The 20,189-nt window shown below is 35.8% G+C and overlaps 1 protein-coding gene across 4 annotated transcripts in view; it reads left to right on the forward strand.

The window, feature by feature from the left end:
• The window catches only part of ADAM32 (ADAM metallopeptidase domain 32), a 175,835-nt gene that overhangs the window by 126,107 nt on the left and 29,539 nt on the right, over positions 1-20,189 (forward strand). For 2 of the 4 annotated variants that reach the window (XM_055296031.2, XM_055296032.2), the window contains 2 exons: positions 10,321-10,404; positions 18,640-19,271. In XM_055296031.2, coding sequence (XP_055152006.2) covers positions 10,321-10,404; positions 18,640-18,762 — 207 coding nt within the window. In that variant the 3' untranslated portion in view covers positions 18,763-19,271. Of the gene's footprint in view, positions 1-10,320; positions 10,405-18,639; positions 19,272-20,189 lie in introns of those variants that run through there. The other 2 variants (XM_063610967.1, XR_008660572.2) reach the window with 2 other exon arrangements.

Raw genomic sequence — 20,189 nt, forward strand, 5'->3', positions numbered from 1 at the left:
GACTTGTTAGACACATCATCGTGGCCAAAGACCAGCGAGAAGACTCAACATATTAAAAGTTTAAAGGAGTTAGACTGTTTGTATTTAGAAGAGGTTTATGATGCCACTTATTTGAAGAAGGTTATGCTGTGCTTTAATGTTTAACGGGAAATGATTTTCACATATGTCATCTCATTTTAAACTAAAAACAATCTCTAATGTTATTTGCTTTTTCTAAAATAACATTTTTTAAAAAAGTATTGTACTCGTGTAAAAACTGCAACTTAAGGAAACTGAGATTGCCATAAATAATGGAGTTGGGAATGTATCTTCAGCCCTCTGATTATTATACTTTAAAGTTAGAAGAATTATGTCAGAATTTTTTATACATTCCATAATATAATGATAGACACCTCTGGTACATTTTAACAAAAATTTCTATTATTTTCATTAAATACTTATGAGACTCTAATGACAGTTCATATTTTATGAAAACAATATATGCCATTATATGGAGTTAATTTTTTACTATGTAAAACTTTTATATGTACAATTAATACAAGATATTCTTTGAACTGTGTACTCAGGGATAGTCTTGTTAGATTTCATGGTATTATAATGAAAAGTGGTTCTTTGATTATAATTATTTATTTAATAGCCAATCTTATTTTATTGATATCCTCCACTTTTCTGCCTTGAATCATTAAAAAAATTATTTTAAAAAATATACTTTACATTTTAGTGCCATTTTAGGTTCACAGCAAAAATCGAGTGAAAAATACAAAAAAGTATTCATATTCTCTTATCCCCTACTCCCCCACAAAACCTGTACCACTATGCACAACCCACATCAGCGTGGTACATTTGTAATAATTGATGAGCTTATATTGACACATGATTATCACCAAAAATTCATAGTTTATGTTATGGTTACCTGGAAAATCCCCATACTCTTTGAGGCTAGATAACGCATGGGTCAAAGAAAAATTCTCAAGAAAAAATTTAAAATATTTTGGACTAAGTGAAAATGAAAATATAACTTATCAAAACTTGTGGAGGACACAGGGAGAAAAATGGCAGATAGGAGGCAGGACTAACTTGCAGCTCCCACTTGGATGGACAGCGTGTGAAGACTCACATTATGAACTTTTGCTCCAAGAACCACTGCAGGAACATACCAGGAAAACTTAAAGAATTCACAGACCCTTTGAAAGAAGCAGCTTGCCACTGCAAACTTCGTGAAACACTCATAAAACTGTAAATGCCCAATATGTGAATGGGGGAAAGTCTGGCTCTGGACACACATCCTTACTGGAGAACCTGAAAATCCAGATCACAGGAGAAGAATTTAACCTTACCTAGGGCTGAAATGAATTTAGAGAACTGAGCAAACCATAAAAGTAGAAGCAGCAGCAAGAAGAGCCGTGTAGGCACTCCCAGTTCTCAGGGAAGCCCTGGGAAGCCATTTCTGATTTAATCTCACAGTGGTCCCTGGGGAGGACAGCCAGTGTAATTGGGGAAGGGCCACAAGGATAAGGAGACTTCCAGCTCAACCTTGTAAAAATTTCTACTTAGTGTGAATTTTCCTGGGCAGAATGTGGTGGGGTGAACGAGAAGTGCAAATATGAGCACAGAAGCCATGGCAGGCAGGTAGGAGCAAGGCCTGAGAGCTCTGCATGCTTTCTCAGTGGGGAGGCTTGTAGCCTGGAGCAAGTTCTCAGCCCTATGCACCAGAGGCCTGTATATACACTGGGCTCTGTTGGCTGTCTGGGGAGCATGGTGGGAGTGACACTGGTCTTACTGGCTGCATAGGAGCTGGGTGAGACCTGTCACTGCCGGCTTTCCCCCACTTCCCTGGTGACCTGTATGAAGCAGCAGAGGCAGCCATGATCCCCCTTGGAAGGTAAATCCATTGGCCTGAGAACCACCTCCCCCAATCCACCACAACAGCCATAGCAAGCCCTACCCAAGGAGAGTTTGAGCTCAGACATGCCCAACTCTGCCCTCACCTGATGGTCTTTCTCTACCTGCCCTGGTAGCCGAAGACAAAAATGACAGTAACTCATGGGAGCTCTAGGGCCCACCCATCACCTGAAAAACTTGAATACTTACCTGGGTGACCTTAGGGCAAGCTTGTATCCCCCCTATACTACTACAGCTGATGCTCTCTTGAAAGTGCTATCTCTTGGCGGGAGGCCAGCCAACTCAAGCCATTACAGCAATTCATAACAGAACGACCCTTCTCCAAGGAAGGAAAAAACAACAGCTAATTCCACTGCCTACAACATTCTGGCTAACCAGAGGTCCTGAGTCTGTCCACATAACAACTTCATTTCTAGCATAACCAGCCTTGGAGAAAACCAGTGCACTAAACAAGACTATAACCAAGGACTCTCACAGAATCCACTTCACTCCCCTGCTACTTCCACCAGAGCAGGTGCTAGTATCGATGGCTGAGAGACCTAAAGATGGACCACATCACAGGATTCTTTGCAAACATTCCCAAGTACCAACCCAAAGCCCAGTAGCTCCACTGGGTGGCTAGACCCAGAAGAGCAGTAACGATCACTGCAGTCTGGCTCTCAGGAAGCCCCATCCCTAAGGGAAGGGATAGAGCACAACATCAAAGGATTATCCTGTGGGACAAAAGAGTCTGAACAGCAGCACTTGATTCCCAGATCTTTCCTCTAACATAGTCTACCCAAATGAGAAGGAACCAGAAAAACAATTCTGGTAATATGACAAAAACTGGTTCTATAACACTACCAAAAGATCACACTAGCTTACCAGCAATGGATCCAAACCAAGGAGAAATTTCTGAACTGCCAGAAAAAGAATTCAGAAATTTGATTATTAAGCTACTCAAGGAGGCACCAGAGAGGTGAAAAACTACCTAAAGAAATTTTTTAAAGTACAGAATATGGACAAAAAATCTCCAGAGAAATAGATATCATAAATAATAAAAAAAAATCACAACTTCTGGAAATAAAAGAACACACTTGGAGAAATGCAAAATATACTGGAAAGTTTCAACAATGGAATTGAACAAGTAGAAGAATTTAAGAGCTTTAAGACAAGGCTTTGGAATGAACCCAATCTGACACAGACAAAAAAAAAAAGAATAAAAAAATGAACAAAACCTCCATGAAGTTTGGGATTATGTTAAATAACCAAACCTAAGAATAATTTGTATTCCTGAGGAAGAAGAGAAATCCTAAAGTTTGGAAAGCTTATTTGAGGGAATAATCAAGGAAAACTTCCCTGGCCTTGCTAGAGATCTTGACTTCCAAATACAAGAACTTCGAAGAACACCTGGAAAATTTATCACAAGAAGATCATCATCTAGGCACATGGTCATCAGGTTATCTAAAGTAAAGATGAAGGAAAGAATCTTAAGAGCTGTGAGGCAAAAGCACCAGGTAATGTATAAAGGAAAACCTATCAGATTAACAGCAGATCTCTCAGCAGAAACTCTACAAGCTACAAGGGATGGAGATCCTATCTTTAGTCTCTTTAAACAAAACAATTATCAGCTAGGAATTTTGTGTGCAGTGAAACTAAGCTTCATAAATGAGGGAAAGATAAAGTCTTTTTCAGACTAACAAAAGCTGAGAAAATTTGCTACTACCAAGCCAGCACTACAAAAACTGCTAAAAGGAGTTCTAAATCTTGAAACAAAACCTTGGAATACACCAAAATAGAACCTCCTTAAAGCATAAATTTCAGAGGGTCTCTAAAACAATAACACAATGAAAAAATAATCAAGATATTCAGGCAACAACCAGCATGATAAATAGAATAGTACCTCACATCTCAATACTAACATTGAGAATAAATGGCCTAAATTCTTCACTTACAAGATTCAGAATGGCAGAATGGATAATAATTCACCAAACAGGTATCTGCTGTCTTTAAAAGACTCACCTAACACATAAGGATTCACATAAACTTAAGGTAAAGGGGTGGAAAAAGATATTCCATGCAAATGGACATGTAAAGTGAGCAGGAGTACTTATTCTTATATTAGACAAAACAGATTTTAAAGCAAAAACTCTTAAAAAAGACAAAGAGGGGCATTACATAATGATAAAAGGACTAGTCCAACAGGAAAAAAATCACAATTCTAAATACATATACACCTAACACTAGAGCTCCCAAATTATAAAACAATTCTTGATAGACCTAAGAAATGAGATAGATGGCAACACAATAATAGTGGGGGATTTCAATACTTCATGACAGCACTGGACAGGTCATCAAGACAGAAAGTCAACAAAGAAACACGGTACTTAAACTATACCCTAGAACAAATAGACTTAACAGATATTTACAGAACATTCTGCCCCAAAATGCAGAATATATATTTCTATTCATCAGCACATGGAACATATTCCAAGACTGACAATATAATAGACCATAAAATAAGCCTCAATAAACTTAAGAAAATTGAAATCATATCAAGTACTCTCTCAGACCACAGCAGAATAAAATTGGAAATAACTCCAAAAGAAACCCTCAAAACCATCCAAATACATGGAAATTAAGTAGTCTGCTCCTGAATGATCTTTTGGTAAACAGTGAAATCAATGGAAACTAAAAACTTCTTGGAACTGAATGATAATAGTGACACAACCCATCCAATCCTCTGGGATACAGCAAAAGCAGTGCTAAAAGGAAAGTTTATAGCATTAAATGCCTACATTGAAAAGTCTGAAAGGGCAAAAATAGACAACCTAAGGTCATTGTCATTGTATTAGTCTGCTTTCATGTTGCTAATAAAGACATACCTGAGACTGGGCAATTTACAAAAGAAAGAGGCTTAATGAACTTAAAATTCCACGTGGCTGGGGAGGCCTCACAATCATGGCAGAAGGTGAAAGGCATGTTTCACATGGAGGCAGACAGGAGAAGAGAGCTTGTGCAAGGAAACTCCCCTTTGTAAAACCATCATATCTTGTGAGACTTATTCACTGTCATGAGAACAGCACAGGAGAGATCTGCCCTCATGATTCAATTACCTTCCAACACATGGGAATTCAAGATGAGATTTGGGTGGGGACACAGCCTAACCATATCACTCAGACCAAATCTCATGTCCTCACATTTCAAAACCAATCATGCCGTCCTTACAGTCCCCCAAAGTCTTAACTCATTTCAATATAAACTCAAAAGTCTATAATCCAAAGTCTTATCCAAGACAAGGCAAGTCCCTTCCACCTATGAGCCTATAAAATCAGAAGCAAGTTAGTTACTTCCTAGATACAATAGGGGTATAGGCATTGATAAATGCAGCCATTCCAAATGGGAGAAATTGGCCAAAATAAAGGGGCTACAGGTCCCATGCAAGTCTAAAATCCAGCGGGGCAGTGAAATCTAAAGCTCCAAAATGATCTCCTTTGGCTCTGTGTCTCACATCCAGGTCATGCTGATGCAAGAGGTGAGGTCCCACAGTCTTGAACAGCTCTGCCCCTGTGGCTTTGCAGGGTATTGCCTCCTGGCTGCTTTCACAGGCTGGCACTGAATGTCTGCAGCTTTTCCAGGGAAACAGTGTAAGCTGTAGGTGGATCTACCATTCTGGGGTCTGGAGGATGGTGGCCCTCTTCTCACAACTACGCTAGGCAGTGCCCCAGTAGGGTCTCTGTGTGGGGGCTTCAACCTCACATTTCCCTTCCACACTGCTCTAGCAGAGGTTCTCCATGAGGGCCCTGCTCCTGCAGCAAACTTCTGCCTGGACACTCATACATCCTTTGAAATCTAGGCAGAGGTTCCCAAATCTTGATTCTTGGCTTCTGTGCATCCACAGCCTCAACACCACATGGAAGCTGCCAAGGCTTGGGCTTCCACCCTCTGAAGCCACAGGCTGAGCTATACCTTGGTCCCTTTCAGTCACAGCTTGAGTGGCTGGATGCAGGGCACCAAGTCCCTAGACTGCACACAGCAGAGGGACCTTGGCCCTGGCCCTGGCCCACAAAGTCATTTTTTCCCTCCTAAACCTCCAGGCCTATGACTGCAGAGGCTGCCACCAAGTCCTCTGACATGCCCTGGAGACAATTTCCCCATTGTCTCAGTGATTAACATTTGGGTCCCCATTACTCATGTAAGTTTCTGTAGCTGGCTTGAATTTCTCTTCAGAAAATAGGATTTTCTTTTCTATTGTGCTATCAGGCTGTAAATTTTCCAAACTTTTGTGATCTGTTTCCCTTTTAAAACTGAATTCCTTTAATAGCACCCAAGTCACCTCTTGAATGCTTTTCTGCTTAGAAATTTCTTCCACCAGATACTCTAAATCATCTCTCTCTAGTTCAAAAATTCCACAAATCTCTAGGGCAGGGACAAAATGCTGCCAGCCTCTGCTAAAACATAATAAGAGCCACATTTGCTCTAGTTCCCAACAAGTTCCTGATCTCCATCTGAGACCACCTCAGCCTGGATTGTATTGTTCATATCATTATCAGCATTTTGGTCCAAACCATTTGACAAGTCTCTAGGATGTTCCAAGCTTTCCCACATGTTCCTGTTTTCTTCTGGGCCCTCCAAACTGTTCCAACCTCTGCCTGTTACCCAGTTCCTCAGTCACTTTCACATTTTTGGGTTTCTTTTCAGCAGCACCCCACTCTACTGGTACCAATTTACTGTATTAGTTTTATTCATGCTGCTGATAAAGACATACTTGAGACTGGGCAATTTACAAAAGAAAGAAGTTTAATGGACTTACAGTTCCACATGGCTGGGAAAGCCTCAAAATCATGGTGGAAAGTGAAAGGTACATATTAGCAGACAAGAGAAGAGAGCTTGTGCAGTGAATCCCCCTTTTAGAAAACCATCAGATCTCATGAGATTTATTCCCTATCACAAGAACAACACAGGAAAGACCTGCCTCCATGATTCAATTACCTCCCACTGGTTCCCTCTCACAATATGTGAGAATTCAGAATGAAATTTGGCTGGAAACACAGCCAAACCGTAACAGTCATACCTCAAGGAACTAGAGAAGCAGGAACAAACCAAACCCATATCCAGCAGAAGAAAATAAGTAACAAAGATCAGAGCAGAAGTAAATAAAATGGAAACAATCAAAGGAAAAATAGATGAAACAAAAGCTGGTTCTTTGAAAAGATAAACAAAACGGATAGACCATTAGTGATATTTACCAAGAAAAGAAGAGAAAGGTCTAAATAAGCTCAGTTAGAAATGAAATGGGAGATATTACAAGCTATAGCATAGAAACACAAAAGATCATTGAAGGCTACTATTAACACCTTTATGAACACAAAATAGGTAACCTAGGGGAGATAAATAAATTCCTGGAAATATACAACCCTCCTAAATAAAATCAGGAAGAAATAGAAACTCTGAACAGACTAATAACAAGCAGCGAGATTGAAATGGTAATAAAAACCATTACCAACGGAAAAAAAGTCCAGAATTGGATGGATTCATACTGGAATTCTGTCAGAGATTAATAAAAGAACTGGTACCAATCCTACTGAAAATATTTCAAAAGATAGAGAAAGAGGGAATTTTTCCTAAATTGTTCCATGGAACCAATATCACCCTAATATCAAAACCAGGACAGGAAAGAACAAAAAAGGAAAACTACAGACCAATATCTCTGGTAAACAAAAATGCAAATTTTCTCAACTAAATACTAGCTAACTGAATACAACAGCATATCAAAAAGATATTCCACCATGATCAAATTGGTATCATACCAGAGATGCAAGTTTAGCATATACAAGTAAATAAGTGTAATACAACACATAAGCAGAATTTAAAACAAGAATCATATGATCATTTCAATAGACACAGAAAAAGCATTTGACAAAATCCAACATCCCTTTATGATTAAAACCCTCAGAAAAATTGGCACAGAAGGGACATATCTTAAGGTAATAAAGGCCATATATGACAAAGCCACAGACAACATTGTACTGAATAGGGAAAAGTTGAAAGCATTTTCCCTGAGAACAGGAAGAAGATAAGGATGTGCATTTTCATCACTTCTATTCAACATAGTACTGGAGGTCCTAGCCAGAGCAATCAAACAAGAGAAAGAAAGAAAGAAAGAGTATTCAAATTGATGATGAGGAAGTCAAACTGTCACTGCTTGCCAATGATATGATCATATACCTTGGAAACCCTAAAGACTCATCTAAAAAGCTCCGAGATTTGATAAATGAATTCAGTAAAGTTTCAGGATACAAAAGTAATGTACACAAATCAGTAGCACTGCTATACACCAACAGTGACCAAGCTGAGAATCAAATCAAGAATCAACCCCTTTTACAGTAGGTGCAACAAAACCCCCCAATATACTTAGGAATATACCTAACAAAGGAAAACTGTGAAACATTGCTGAAAGAAATTATAGATGACACAAACAAATGAAAACACATACCATGTTCATGGATGGGTAGAATCAATATTGTGGAAATGACCATACTGTTAAAAGCAATATATAAATTCAATATAATTCCCATCAAAATACCATCATCATTCTTCAGAGAACTGGAAAAAACAATCCTAAAATTCATATGGAACCAAAAAAGAGCTGCATGGGCAAAGCAAGACTAAGCAAAAAAAAACCAAAAAACAAAACAAAATAAGAAAACCCAAAAAACAAATTTGGAAGCATCACATTACCTGACTTCAAACTATGCTACCAGGCTACAATCACCAGAACAGCATGGTACCACTATAAAAATAGACACATAGACCAATGGAACAGAATAGAGCTCCCAGAAATAAAGCCAAGTACTTACAGTCAACTGATCTTTGACAAAGCAAACAAAAACATAAAGTGGGGAAAGGACACCCTATTCAACAAACGGTGGTGGGATGACTGGCAAGCCACATGTAGAAAAATGAAACCAGATCCTCATCTCTCACCTTATACAAACATCAACTCAAGATGTGTCAAAGACCAGGAAGGGGAACATCACACACCGGGGCCTGTTGTGGGGAGTGGGGAGGGATAGCATTAGGAGATATACCTAATGTTAAATGATGAGTTAATGGGTGCAGCACACCAACATGGCACATGTATACATATGTAACAAACCTGCACGTTGTGCACATGTACCCTAAAACTTAAAGTATAATAATAATAAAAAGATGTGTCAAAGACTTAAATATAACACCTGAATCTATAAAAATCCTAGAAGATAACATCAGAAAAACCCTTCTAGATATTGTCTTAGGTAAAGAGTTCATGAACAAGAACCCAAAAGCAAATGCAATAAAAACAAAGATAAATAGATGGGACTTAATTAAACTAAAAAGCTTCTGCATAGCAAAAATATAATCAGCAGAGTAAACAGACAACCCACAGTGGCTAAGAAAATGTGGTATATAAATACCATGGAATCCTACTCAACCTTAAAAAGGAACAAAATAATGACATTTACAGCAACCTGGATGGAGTTGGAGTCCATTATTGTAAGTGAAGTAACTCAGGCATGGAAAACGTAATATCATATGTTCTCACTCACAAGTGGGAGCTAATCTCTGAAGCACAAAGGCACGAGAATGATACAATAGACTTTGGGGACTTGGGGGGAAGGGTGGGAGGGGGTAAGGAATGAAAGGCTACACATTGGGTACAGTGTGCACTGCTAGGATGATGGCTGCACCAAAATCTCAGAAATCACTACTAAAAATCTTATTCATGTAACCAAACACCACATGTTCCCCAAAATCTATTGAAATAAAAATTAAAAAAAGAAGAAGTAGTTAATGTTAAATGAAACCGCGGCCTTGTTCCAATCTGACTTGCATCCTTATAAAAAACAGATTTGGATACACAAAGAGACACCAGGGGCTTGTGCATGTAGAGGAAAGGCCATGTGAGGACATAGGGAGAAGGCAAGTCTAGAAGAGAGGCTTCAGGAGAAACCAACCCTGCAGACACCTTGATCTTGGACTTCCAGCCTCTAGAACTGTTAGAAAATAAATCACTGTTGTTGAAGCCACTTAAGCTATGGTACTTTGTGATGTCAGCCTAAGCAGACAATATAATATCCTTATTTAGATGTTTGCTAAAACTCTCTAATTATTTAAACACTGGCCTTTTTGTTATTTTTTAAATTATTCTGCTTTAGAACTACATGAAGAAACATAGTAATAATAATATCAATTTAAAATGCAAATAAATCACAAATGTCTTTTCTTGCAAAAAAAAAAAAAAAAAACACCCTTCTGGAATGCAGCAAAAGCAGTACTTAGAGGAAAATTTGTATCATTGAATGGCTATGCTTTTATATTATAAAATTATTTACTGTAATGTTATGATGACTGTACCCCTCTGACATGGGAACTTTTTTTGTATGTGTTTTTCTTTAGGTTTGTGTAAATCGTGAATGTGTAGAATCAAGGATAATTAAGGCTTCAGCACATCTTTGTTCACAACAGTGTTCTGGACATGGAGTAAGTAACCACATGTTTCCCTGAATCACATTTCTTGGACACTTTTTTGCATCACTCATTAATTTACTGACATTTTTTGGGTCACTACCATGTGCCAGACTGTGTTGCATCTAGCTTCAGTTGAGAGCTGAATTAAGTCTTTAAATTCAGCAGCCATAATTAGTTACAGAAGATATTTTGAGTAGAATTAAATTGCTAATGACCTAAATATATATTGTTATAATTGGGTACTTTTCAGAGGGTGTTAAATTTTCTGATAAATACATTAACCTGGTTCTCAAAGGAAAGATAATTATGCTGTAATTCCTGTGTCTGTGAATATACAGGGATCATAAAAATCTATTGTTTTATTTATCTACTTTTAAAAATAGACTTTATTTTTTAGAGGAGCTTCAGGTTCACAGAAACTTTGGAAAGTAGAAAGTACAGAGATTTTCCATATATCCACTCATCTTACAGAGGCACAATCTTTCCCAATTTTAACATCACACACCAGAGTGGTCTGTTTGTTATAAATGATGACCTACAAGGACATATCATTATCACCCAAAGTCCGGTTTACATTAGGATTCACTGTTAGTGTCTCACATTCTATGGGTTTTGACAAATGTGTAATGATATACATACATCATTATGATATACAGAGAGTATTTTCATTACTCTAAAAATTCTCTGTGCTCCATCAGTTCATCCTTCTCTCTCCACTAATCCTTGGCAACCACTGATCTTATTACTGTTTTCCTAGGTTTTTCTTTTCCAGAATGTCATTTTATTGGAATCATATAGTATGTAGCCTTTTCAGATTGGTTTCTTTCACTTAGTAATATGCATTTAATATTTCTCCATGTTTTTCTATGGCTTGATAGCTTATTTCTTTTTAGTGCTAAATAATATTCCATTGTCTGAATGTACCATAGTTATTTATCCACTCATCTACTGAAGGACACCTTGGTTGCTTCCAAGTTTGGTAATCACAAATAAAGCTGCTATAAACATCCTTCTGCGGGTTTTTGTGTGGACATAAATTTTCACCTATTTTGAGTAAATACCAAGGATTGTGGTTGCTGTATCATATCGTAAGAGTATGCTTAGTTTTGTTAGAAACTGACAAAACATCTTCAAAAGTGGCTGTACCAGTTTGCATTCCCACCAGCAGTGAATGAGAGTCCCTGTTGCTCCACATCCAAGCCAACATTTTTTGTTGTCAGTGTTTTGGATTTTGGCCATTCCAATAGGTGTGTAGTGGTATTTCATTGCTGTTTTAATTTGCATTTTACTGATGACATGTGTGAGGCATATTTCATATACTTATTTTCCATCTATATATTTTTTTGGTGAGGGGCCTTTTAAAGTCTTTTGCCCATTTTTAAATCAAGTTATTTGTTTTCTTGTTGAGTTTTAAGTCTTCTCTTCATATTTTGAATAACAGTCACATATTCGATGTGTCTTTTGCAAATATTTTCTTCCATTCTGTGGCTTATCTTTCTATTCTCTTGACAGTGCTTTTCACAGAGAATGTTTTAATTTTATGAGGCCCAGCTTCTTAATTATTTCTTTCATAGATTGTGCCTTCGGTATTGTATCTAAAAAGTCTATGCAATACCCAAGGTCATCCAGGTTTTTTTTTTTCTGAGTTATCTTCTAGGAGTTTTTTAGCTTTGCATTTTACATTTAGGCCTATGACCCATTCTGGATTAACTTTTTGAAGGGTGATAAGTTTGTGTCTAGATTCTTTTTTTTTCCTGCATTTTGATGTCTAGCTAGTACCAATTGTTGAAGTCTTTCTTTTCTCTACTATATTGCTTTTGCTCCTTTGTCAGAGATCAGTTGATTAGATTTATGTTTGTCAGTTTCTGGGCTCCTTATTCTATTTCATTGATCCATTTGATTATTCTTTCTCCTATATCATATTGTCTTGATTACTACAGACTTACAGTATGTTGAAGTTGGGTAGTGTTAGTCTTGTGACGTTATTCTTTTTCTTTCAATGGTAACTTGACTATTCTTGATCTTTTGTGCCTCCATAGAAACTTTAGAATCAGTTTGTTGATTTCCACAAAACACCTTGCTGGGATTTTAACGGGGATTGTGTTCCATCTATAGATCAAGTTAGTAAGAACTGATTATCTTGACAATATTGAGTCTTTCTATCCATGCACATGTAATGCATTTTCATTTATTTAGTCCTTTTTTATTTCCTTCATCAGTGTTTTGTAGTTTTTCTCATATTGATCTTATATATATTTTGTTAGATTTATACCAAGTACTTCATTTTTTGGGGGGGCTAATGCAAATAGTATTATGTCTTTAATTTCAAGTTTCATTTGTTCATTGCTGGTGTATAGGAAAATTATTGGCTTTTGTGCATTAATCTTGTATATTGCAACCATGCTACAATCACTTGTTAGTTCCAAGAGTTCTTCAATTCTTTTTAGATTTTCTAAATTGATGTTTATGTCATATATGAACAAAGACAGTTTTATTTCTTCCTTCCCAATCAGTATACCTTTTTTTCTTATTCTATTGTATTAGTTAGAACTTCCTGTATGATATTGAAATAGGAGTGGTGAGAGGAGACGTCCTTGCATTGCTCCTTATCTTAGTGGGAAAGTGTCTAATATCTCACCATTAGGTATGATGTCAGCTGTAGGTTTTTTTGTTTGATATTTTGTTAGATGAAAAAATTTCCCTCTATTCCTAGTTTGCTGTTAGTTTACTTTTAAATCACAAATGAGTGTTGGCTTTTTTTTTTTTTTGAGATGGAGTCTCACTGTGTTGCCCGGGCTGGAGTGCAGTGGCACAATCTCGGCTCACTGCAAGCTCCGCCTCCCAGGTTCACGCCATTCTCGTGCCTCGGCCTCCCGAGTAGGTGGGGCTACAGGCGCCTGCCACCATGCCCGGCTAATTTTTTTGTATTTTTGGTAGAGACAGGGTTTCATCGTGTTAGCCTGGATGGTCTCGATCTCCTGACCTCGTGATCTGCCCGTCTTGGCCTCCCAAAGTGCTGGGATTTCAGGCATGAGCCACCATGCCCCGCCCGAGTGTCGGCTTTTTAATGTTAAATGCTTTTTCTGTATTTATTGATATGATAATGTGATTTTTCTTATTTAGCTTATTGATGTGAGATGAAGTACATCAGCTAATTTTCTAATGTTGAACCAGTTACGTGCCTGCGATAAATCTTGGTTGTGGTATATAATTCTTTTTATGCATTGTTGAATTTGATTTACTAATGTATAGTGAGAGTTTTTTGCATCTTTGCATCTACAGACATTTTTCTGTAGTTTCCATTTCTTGTAATATTTTTCTCTGGTTTTGATATTAGGGTAAGGATGGCCTGATAGAATGCGTGAGGAAGCATCCCCTCTGCTTCTGTCTTCTGAAAGAGATTGTAAGAGATTATAGAAAATTGGTATAATTTCTCCCTTAAGTGTTTGGTAGAATTTAATAGTGAACCCATCTCAGCAAACAATTATCTGTAACATCAATTAAGAATAAGAAAAATAAAAATTTTTAGTTTACTTTCACTTAATTCCTTCTCTAATACTATTCTTTTTATGTAAATAACATTTGCTGACCTTTGTGATTTTCATTCTCTCTGAAGAATCTCTTCTGACACATTTATTTCAAAGGCATGTCTACTGGTGATATATACTCTCAATTTTTGCTTGTCTGAGACTCTTTATTTCATTTCCACTTTTGCAAGATAATTTCAAAGGATTAAATATTTCACTCCTCACTCTTTTTGCTTGCATGGTTGCTGAAGAGAAGTCCAGTATAATTTTTATCTTTGTGCCTCTATAGATATGGTATTTTCTCCCTCTGGCTTCTTTCCAAATTTGTTCTTTATCTTTGATTTTCTGTAGTTTGAAAGTTATTATGTCTAGGTATAAATTTTTGGCATTTGTCCTGATTTTTTTGTGGCAGGGGTTGCTTGATCTGTGATTTGTTGCAAGACATTAATTTTGGAAAATTATCAGCTATTATTGATTCAAATATTTCTTCTATTCCGTTCTTTTTTGTTCTCTTGGTATCCTCGTTACATGTATGTTATACATTTTTTTAGTTGTCCCACAGTTCTTGGATATTCTGTTCTGTTTTTTCAATCTTTTTTTTTTTTTTGACTTTTTAGTTTTAGAAGTTTCTATTGAGGTATCCTCAAGCTCAGAGATCTTTTCTCATCTCAGCCATAATTATTCTATTTACGGGACCATCAAAAGCATTCTTCATTTCTGTTGCAGTGTTTTTGATCTCTAGTACTTCTTTTTGATTCTTTCTTAGAATTTTTATCTCTCTGCCTACACTGCCCATCTGTTCTTACATGCAGTTTCCTTTATCCATTAGAGCTTTCAGCATATGAAGTATAATTGTTTTATTTATTTATTTTAATTTTATTTTTTATTGGCAATAGTTGTACCTGTTGTGGGGGTATAAATGATAATACATTCATATAATTCATAAAAGCCAAATCAGTATAATTAAGACATCCATCACTTTATATATTTGTCTTTATGCTAAAACATTTGAATTTATTTTTCTAGCTATTTTTTAAATATACAATAGGTTATTTTAAACTCTGGTCATCCTACTGATCTGTCAAACACTTGGTCTTACTTATTCTTTCAAACTGGTTATTTGTACCTATTAATTAACCTCTCTTCATCCTTTCCTCCTATTACACATTCTGGCCTCTGGTAACCACCCACCTACTCTGTATCTTCATGAATCCACTTTTTTAGCTTCCACATAAGAGTGAGAACATGTGATATTTATCTTTCTGTACTTAGCCTATTTCATTTAACATAATGACTTCCAGTTCCATCCATGTTGCTACGAGTGATGGGATTTCATTATTTTTATAGCCTATGTTTTACATTGCGTGTGTATCCCACATTTTCTTTATTTATTCATGGACACTTATGTTGATTCTATATTTTGGCTATTGTGAATAGTACTACAATAAACATGGGAGTGCAGATAGCATTGTGAAGTATTGATTTCCATTCTTTTGGTTATTTACTCAGTAGTAGAATTGCTGGGTCATATAGTAGTTCTATTTTTAGTTTTTTTGAGGAATCGCCACACAATTTTTTATAGTGGCTGTACTAATTTACATTCCCACCTATAGTGTGTGAGGCTTTCCTTTTCTCCACAGCCTCACCAGCATTGGCTCTTCCGTCTTTTTGTTATCCAAAAAAAAAAAAAATGGCTTTTATAAGCCATTTTAACTGGATTGAGATTATATCTCATAATTTTGATTTCCATCTCTCTCATAATGAGTGATGTTGAACATTTTTTCATATACCTGTTGGCCATTTGTATGTTTTATTTTGAGAAATGTCTATTCAGATCTTTTGCCCGTTTGTGTAATCATATAATTTGTGGTGATTTTTCCTATTGAGTTATTTGAGCTCCTTATATATTCTGATTGTCAGTCCCTTGTCAGATGGATAGTTTGGAAATATTTTCTCTTATTCTGTGGGTTGTCTCTTCACTTTGTTGATTGCTTCTTTTGCTGTGTAGAAGCTTTTCAGCTCGGTGTAATCCCATTTGTTTATTTTTGCTTATGTTTCCTGTGCTTTTGAGGTTATATCCAAAAAATAATTACATAATCAATGTCTTAGAACTATTTTTCTACATTTTCTCCTGGTAGTTTTATAGTTTTGGTTCTTAAATTTAAGTCTGGAATACATTTTGATTTTATTTTTGTACACAGTGAAAGATAATGATCAAGTTTTATCCTTCTGCATATGGTTATCGAATTTCTCCAGCACCATCTATTGAAGAGAGTGTTCTTTCTCTGTTGTACATTCTTGGTGCCTTTGTTGAAAATGAATTGGTGTAAATGCATGTATTCGTAGCCGGATTCTTTATTCTGTTCCATTGGTCTATGTGTTTGATTTTATGCCAGTACCATGGTGATTTGGTTACTATAGCTCTAGTATAACTTGAAGTCAGATAATGTTATGCATTTGGCTTTGTTCTTTTTGCTCAGAATTGCTGACCACATATTAAGTCACAAGACAAGTCTCAACAAATTTAAGAAGACTGGCATCACTCCAAGTATATTTTCTGATCACATTAGATTGAAGCTAGAAGTTAATATTAAAAGAAAGCGGAAAAACTTAAAAAATACATGAAAATTAAATAACACACAATTGAACAACCATTGGGCTAAACAGCAAATCAAAAGGTAAATTAGAAAATATCTCAAGAAAAACAAAAAATGAAAAAAATAATTGGATGTGGCAAAAACAGTACTAAAGGGAAATTTATAGTGATAAATTCTTACATTAAAAAGAATAAAGATTTCAAAAAAACGTTCTAACTTTACACCTCAAGAAACTAGAAAAAAATTGAACAAACAAACCCCAAGTTTGCAGTAGGAAGTTATGAAGATTAGAGCACAAATAAGATAGAGAATAGAAAAATAATAGACAAAATCAAGGAAATTAAGAGTTGAGTTTTCGAAAAGATAAAAAAATGGACAAACTCTTAGGTAAAATAGCAAGGAAAAAAAGGAATAAGACTCAAAATCAGAAATGAAGGAGCAGATATTACAACTGATGTCACAGAAATTTTTTAAGAAGATACTGTGGTGTATATTTATACACCCACACACTGGATAACCTAGAAGAAATTGATAAATTCCTAGGATGATACAACTTGCCAAGACTGAATCAAGAATAAATATCCTGAACAGAACAACAGCAAATAAAGAGATTGAATCAGTAAACAAAACTTTCTAGCGAAGAAAATCTCAGGACTAGGGGGCTTCACAAATGAATTCTGTTAAACATTTACAGAAGAATTAAACAAGAAAATAAAATTGCAGGCTAATATATTTACAAACATGCATGCAAAAATTTACAGCAAGACATTAACAAACTATATTTGCCGCACACTAAAAGAATCATACACTATGACCAAATGGGATTTATTCCTGGGATGCAAGCATGGTTCAAAATACACAGATCAATTAATGTGGTATGCCACATTAAGAAGATGAAAGATAAATTTACTTTACGACATTAAGATGCAGAAAAAGCATTTGACAAAATCCAGCACCCTTTCATTATAAAAACTCAATACATTAGGAATAGCAGAAAGCCTATATGTAAAAAGTCCATAGCTAAAATTATACTCAATGGTGAAATAATGAAGGCCTTTACTTTAAGATCTATAACAATGCAAGGATACTCAGTCTCTGCACTTCTACTCAACTTAGTACTGGAATTCCTAGATGAAGCAATGAGGCAAGGAAAAGAAATAAAGGGCATCCAAATGAGAAAGCAGAAATAAAGTAGCTTCTGTTTGCAAATACCATGATTGTACACATAGGAAACCATAAAGGTTCCATAAAACTAGTAGAAGAAATAATGAATTCAGTAAAGTTGCAGGACACAAAAACAACACTCAAAAATCAGTTACATTTTTATACATCAAAAACAGATGGTCAGGAAAGGAGATTAGTTAAACAATCCCATTTACAACAGCATCAAAAAGAATAAAATACTTAGGTTTAAAACAAACCAAGGAAGTGAAAGACTTGTACACTGAAAACTATAAAACATGAAAAAAATTAAAGGAGACACAAAAAATTGAAAGATATTCCATGGATTGAAGAAATTAATATTGTTAAACTATCCCTAATAGTCAAAATTATCTACAGATTCAATGCAATCCTTATCAGAATCTCCATGTTATTTTTCAAAGAAATAGAAAATAAAAAAATTATATAAGATGAAAAAAATCCAGATAATTAGAAGCAATTTTTAAAAAGAAGAACAAAGCTTTTCAAAATATAGTACAAATGTACAGTAACCAGAACAGTATGTTACTGTCATAAAATAGAGACATATAAAGCGATGGATGAAAATAGCTCAAAGATAAGACTCATATATGCTGGCTCCAGCATGTCACTGGAGGGGTCACATTTTCATTAGAATTTAAGTATGCATTTTTGAAATTGCATGGTAAATTTGTAGGTAAACATTTCAAGGTGTCAAATTTTCTTGATGCAAATATTGAGAGCCTCACTTTATAGTTCTTTTTTTTTTTTGCTTTGTGTGTGTGTGTGTCTGTGTTTTAGTCTAAGAAACCAAACATTTGATATGTGAGACTGTCACTCTAAATAAATAAAATTACACTAGATTATGGTACAAAAGTAAGCTTGATGATCACCTTCTCTGAGAAAATATTTTAAAACAATCTAATTTTTCAAAATGATCCTAGGTGTGTGATTCCAGAAACAAGTGCCATTGTTCGCCAGGCTATAAGCCTCCAAACTGCCAAACACGTTCCAAAGGATTTTCCATATTCCCGGAGGAAGATATGGGGAAGTATCTGTCTCTTTAAATATCCATTTAATAAAATTCTCAAATTGCTTATCTTCACTAAAACAAAGTTCGATTTTGCCACTTACAAGACAACTGATATTTGTAATGAAAAGGTAATCAGAATTCTCTCAAGGAATGGAAACCAAACATGCCATCTTAATCTTGCTCTCTTTTCTTTATGATTAACTAATCAATTAATTTTTTTTATTTCAATAGGTTTTTGAGGAACAGGTGGATTTTGGTAACATGGATAAGTTCTTTAGTGGTGATTTCTGAGATTTTGGTGCAGCCATCACCTGAGCAGTGTATACTGTACCCATAATGTGTAGTCTTTTATACCTCACCTACTCCATCCTTCCCCTCAATACCCCAAAGTCCATTGTATCATTCTTATGCCTTTGTGTCCTCATAGCTTAGCTCCCACTTATGAGTGAGAACATATGATATTTGGTTTTCCATTCTCCAAGTGAAGAGTTACTTCACTCAGAATAATGGTCTCAAACTCCATCCAGGTTGCTGCAAATGCTATTATTTTGTTCCTTTTAATGGCTGAGTAGTATTCTATGGCATGCATATATATATATATATATATATATATATATATATATATATATATCACACTTTCTTTATCCACTCACTGATTGATGGGCATTTGGGCTGGTACCATATTTTTGCAATTGCAAATTGTGCTGCTATAAACATTTGTGTGAGTGTCTTTTTATGTAATGACTTTTATATAATGACTTCCTCTGGTTAGATTTCCAATAGTGGGATTGCTGGATCAAATGGTAGATCTACTTTTGGTTCTTCAAGAAATTGCCATACTGTTTTTCATAGTGGTTGTGCTAGCTTACATTCCCACCAACAGCGTAAAAGCGCTCCCCTTTAAGCACATCCATGCCAATATCTATTATTTTTTGATTTTTAAATTATGACCATTCTTGCAGGAGTAAGGTGGTATTGCATTGTGGTTTTGATTTGCATTTCCCTGATCATTAGTGATGTTGAGCATTTTTTCATATGTTTGTTGGCCATTTGTATATCTTCTTTGAGAGTTACCTATTCATGTCCTTAGCCCATTTTTTGATGGAATTCCTTTTTTTCTTGCTGATTTGAATTCCTTATAGATTCTGGATATTAGTTCTTTGGAAGATGCACAGTTTGTGAAGATTTTCTCCCACTCTGTGGGTTGTCTGTTTACTCTGCTGATTATATCTTTTGCTTCGCAGAAGCTTTTAAATTAAGTCCCTTCTATTTATCTTTGTTTTTGTTGCATTTGCTTTTGGGTTCTTGCTCATGAACACTTTGCCTAAGCCAATGTCTAGAATAGTTTTCTGATGTTATATTCTAGAAATTTTATGGTTTCAGGTCTTAAATTTAAGTCTTTGATCCCTCTTGAGTTGATATTTGTATAAGGTGAGACATGAGGATCCAGTTTAATTCTTC

The sequence above is a fragment of the Symphalangus syndactylus genome, chromosome 10 (assembly GCF_028878055.3).
Source record: "Symphalangus syndactylus isolate Jambi chromosome 10, NHGRI_mSymSyn1-v2.1_pri, whole genome shotgun sequence".
Classification (NCBI taxonomy): domain Eukaryota; kingdom Metazoa; phylum Chordata; class Mammalia; order Primates; family Hylobatidae; genus Symphalangus; species Symphalangus syndactylus.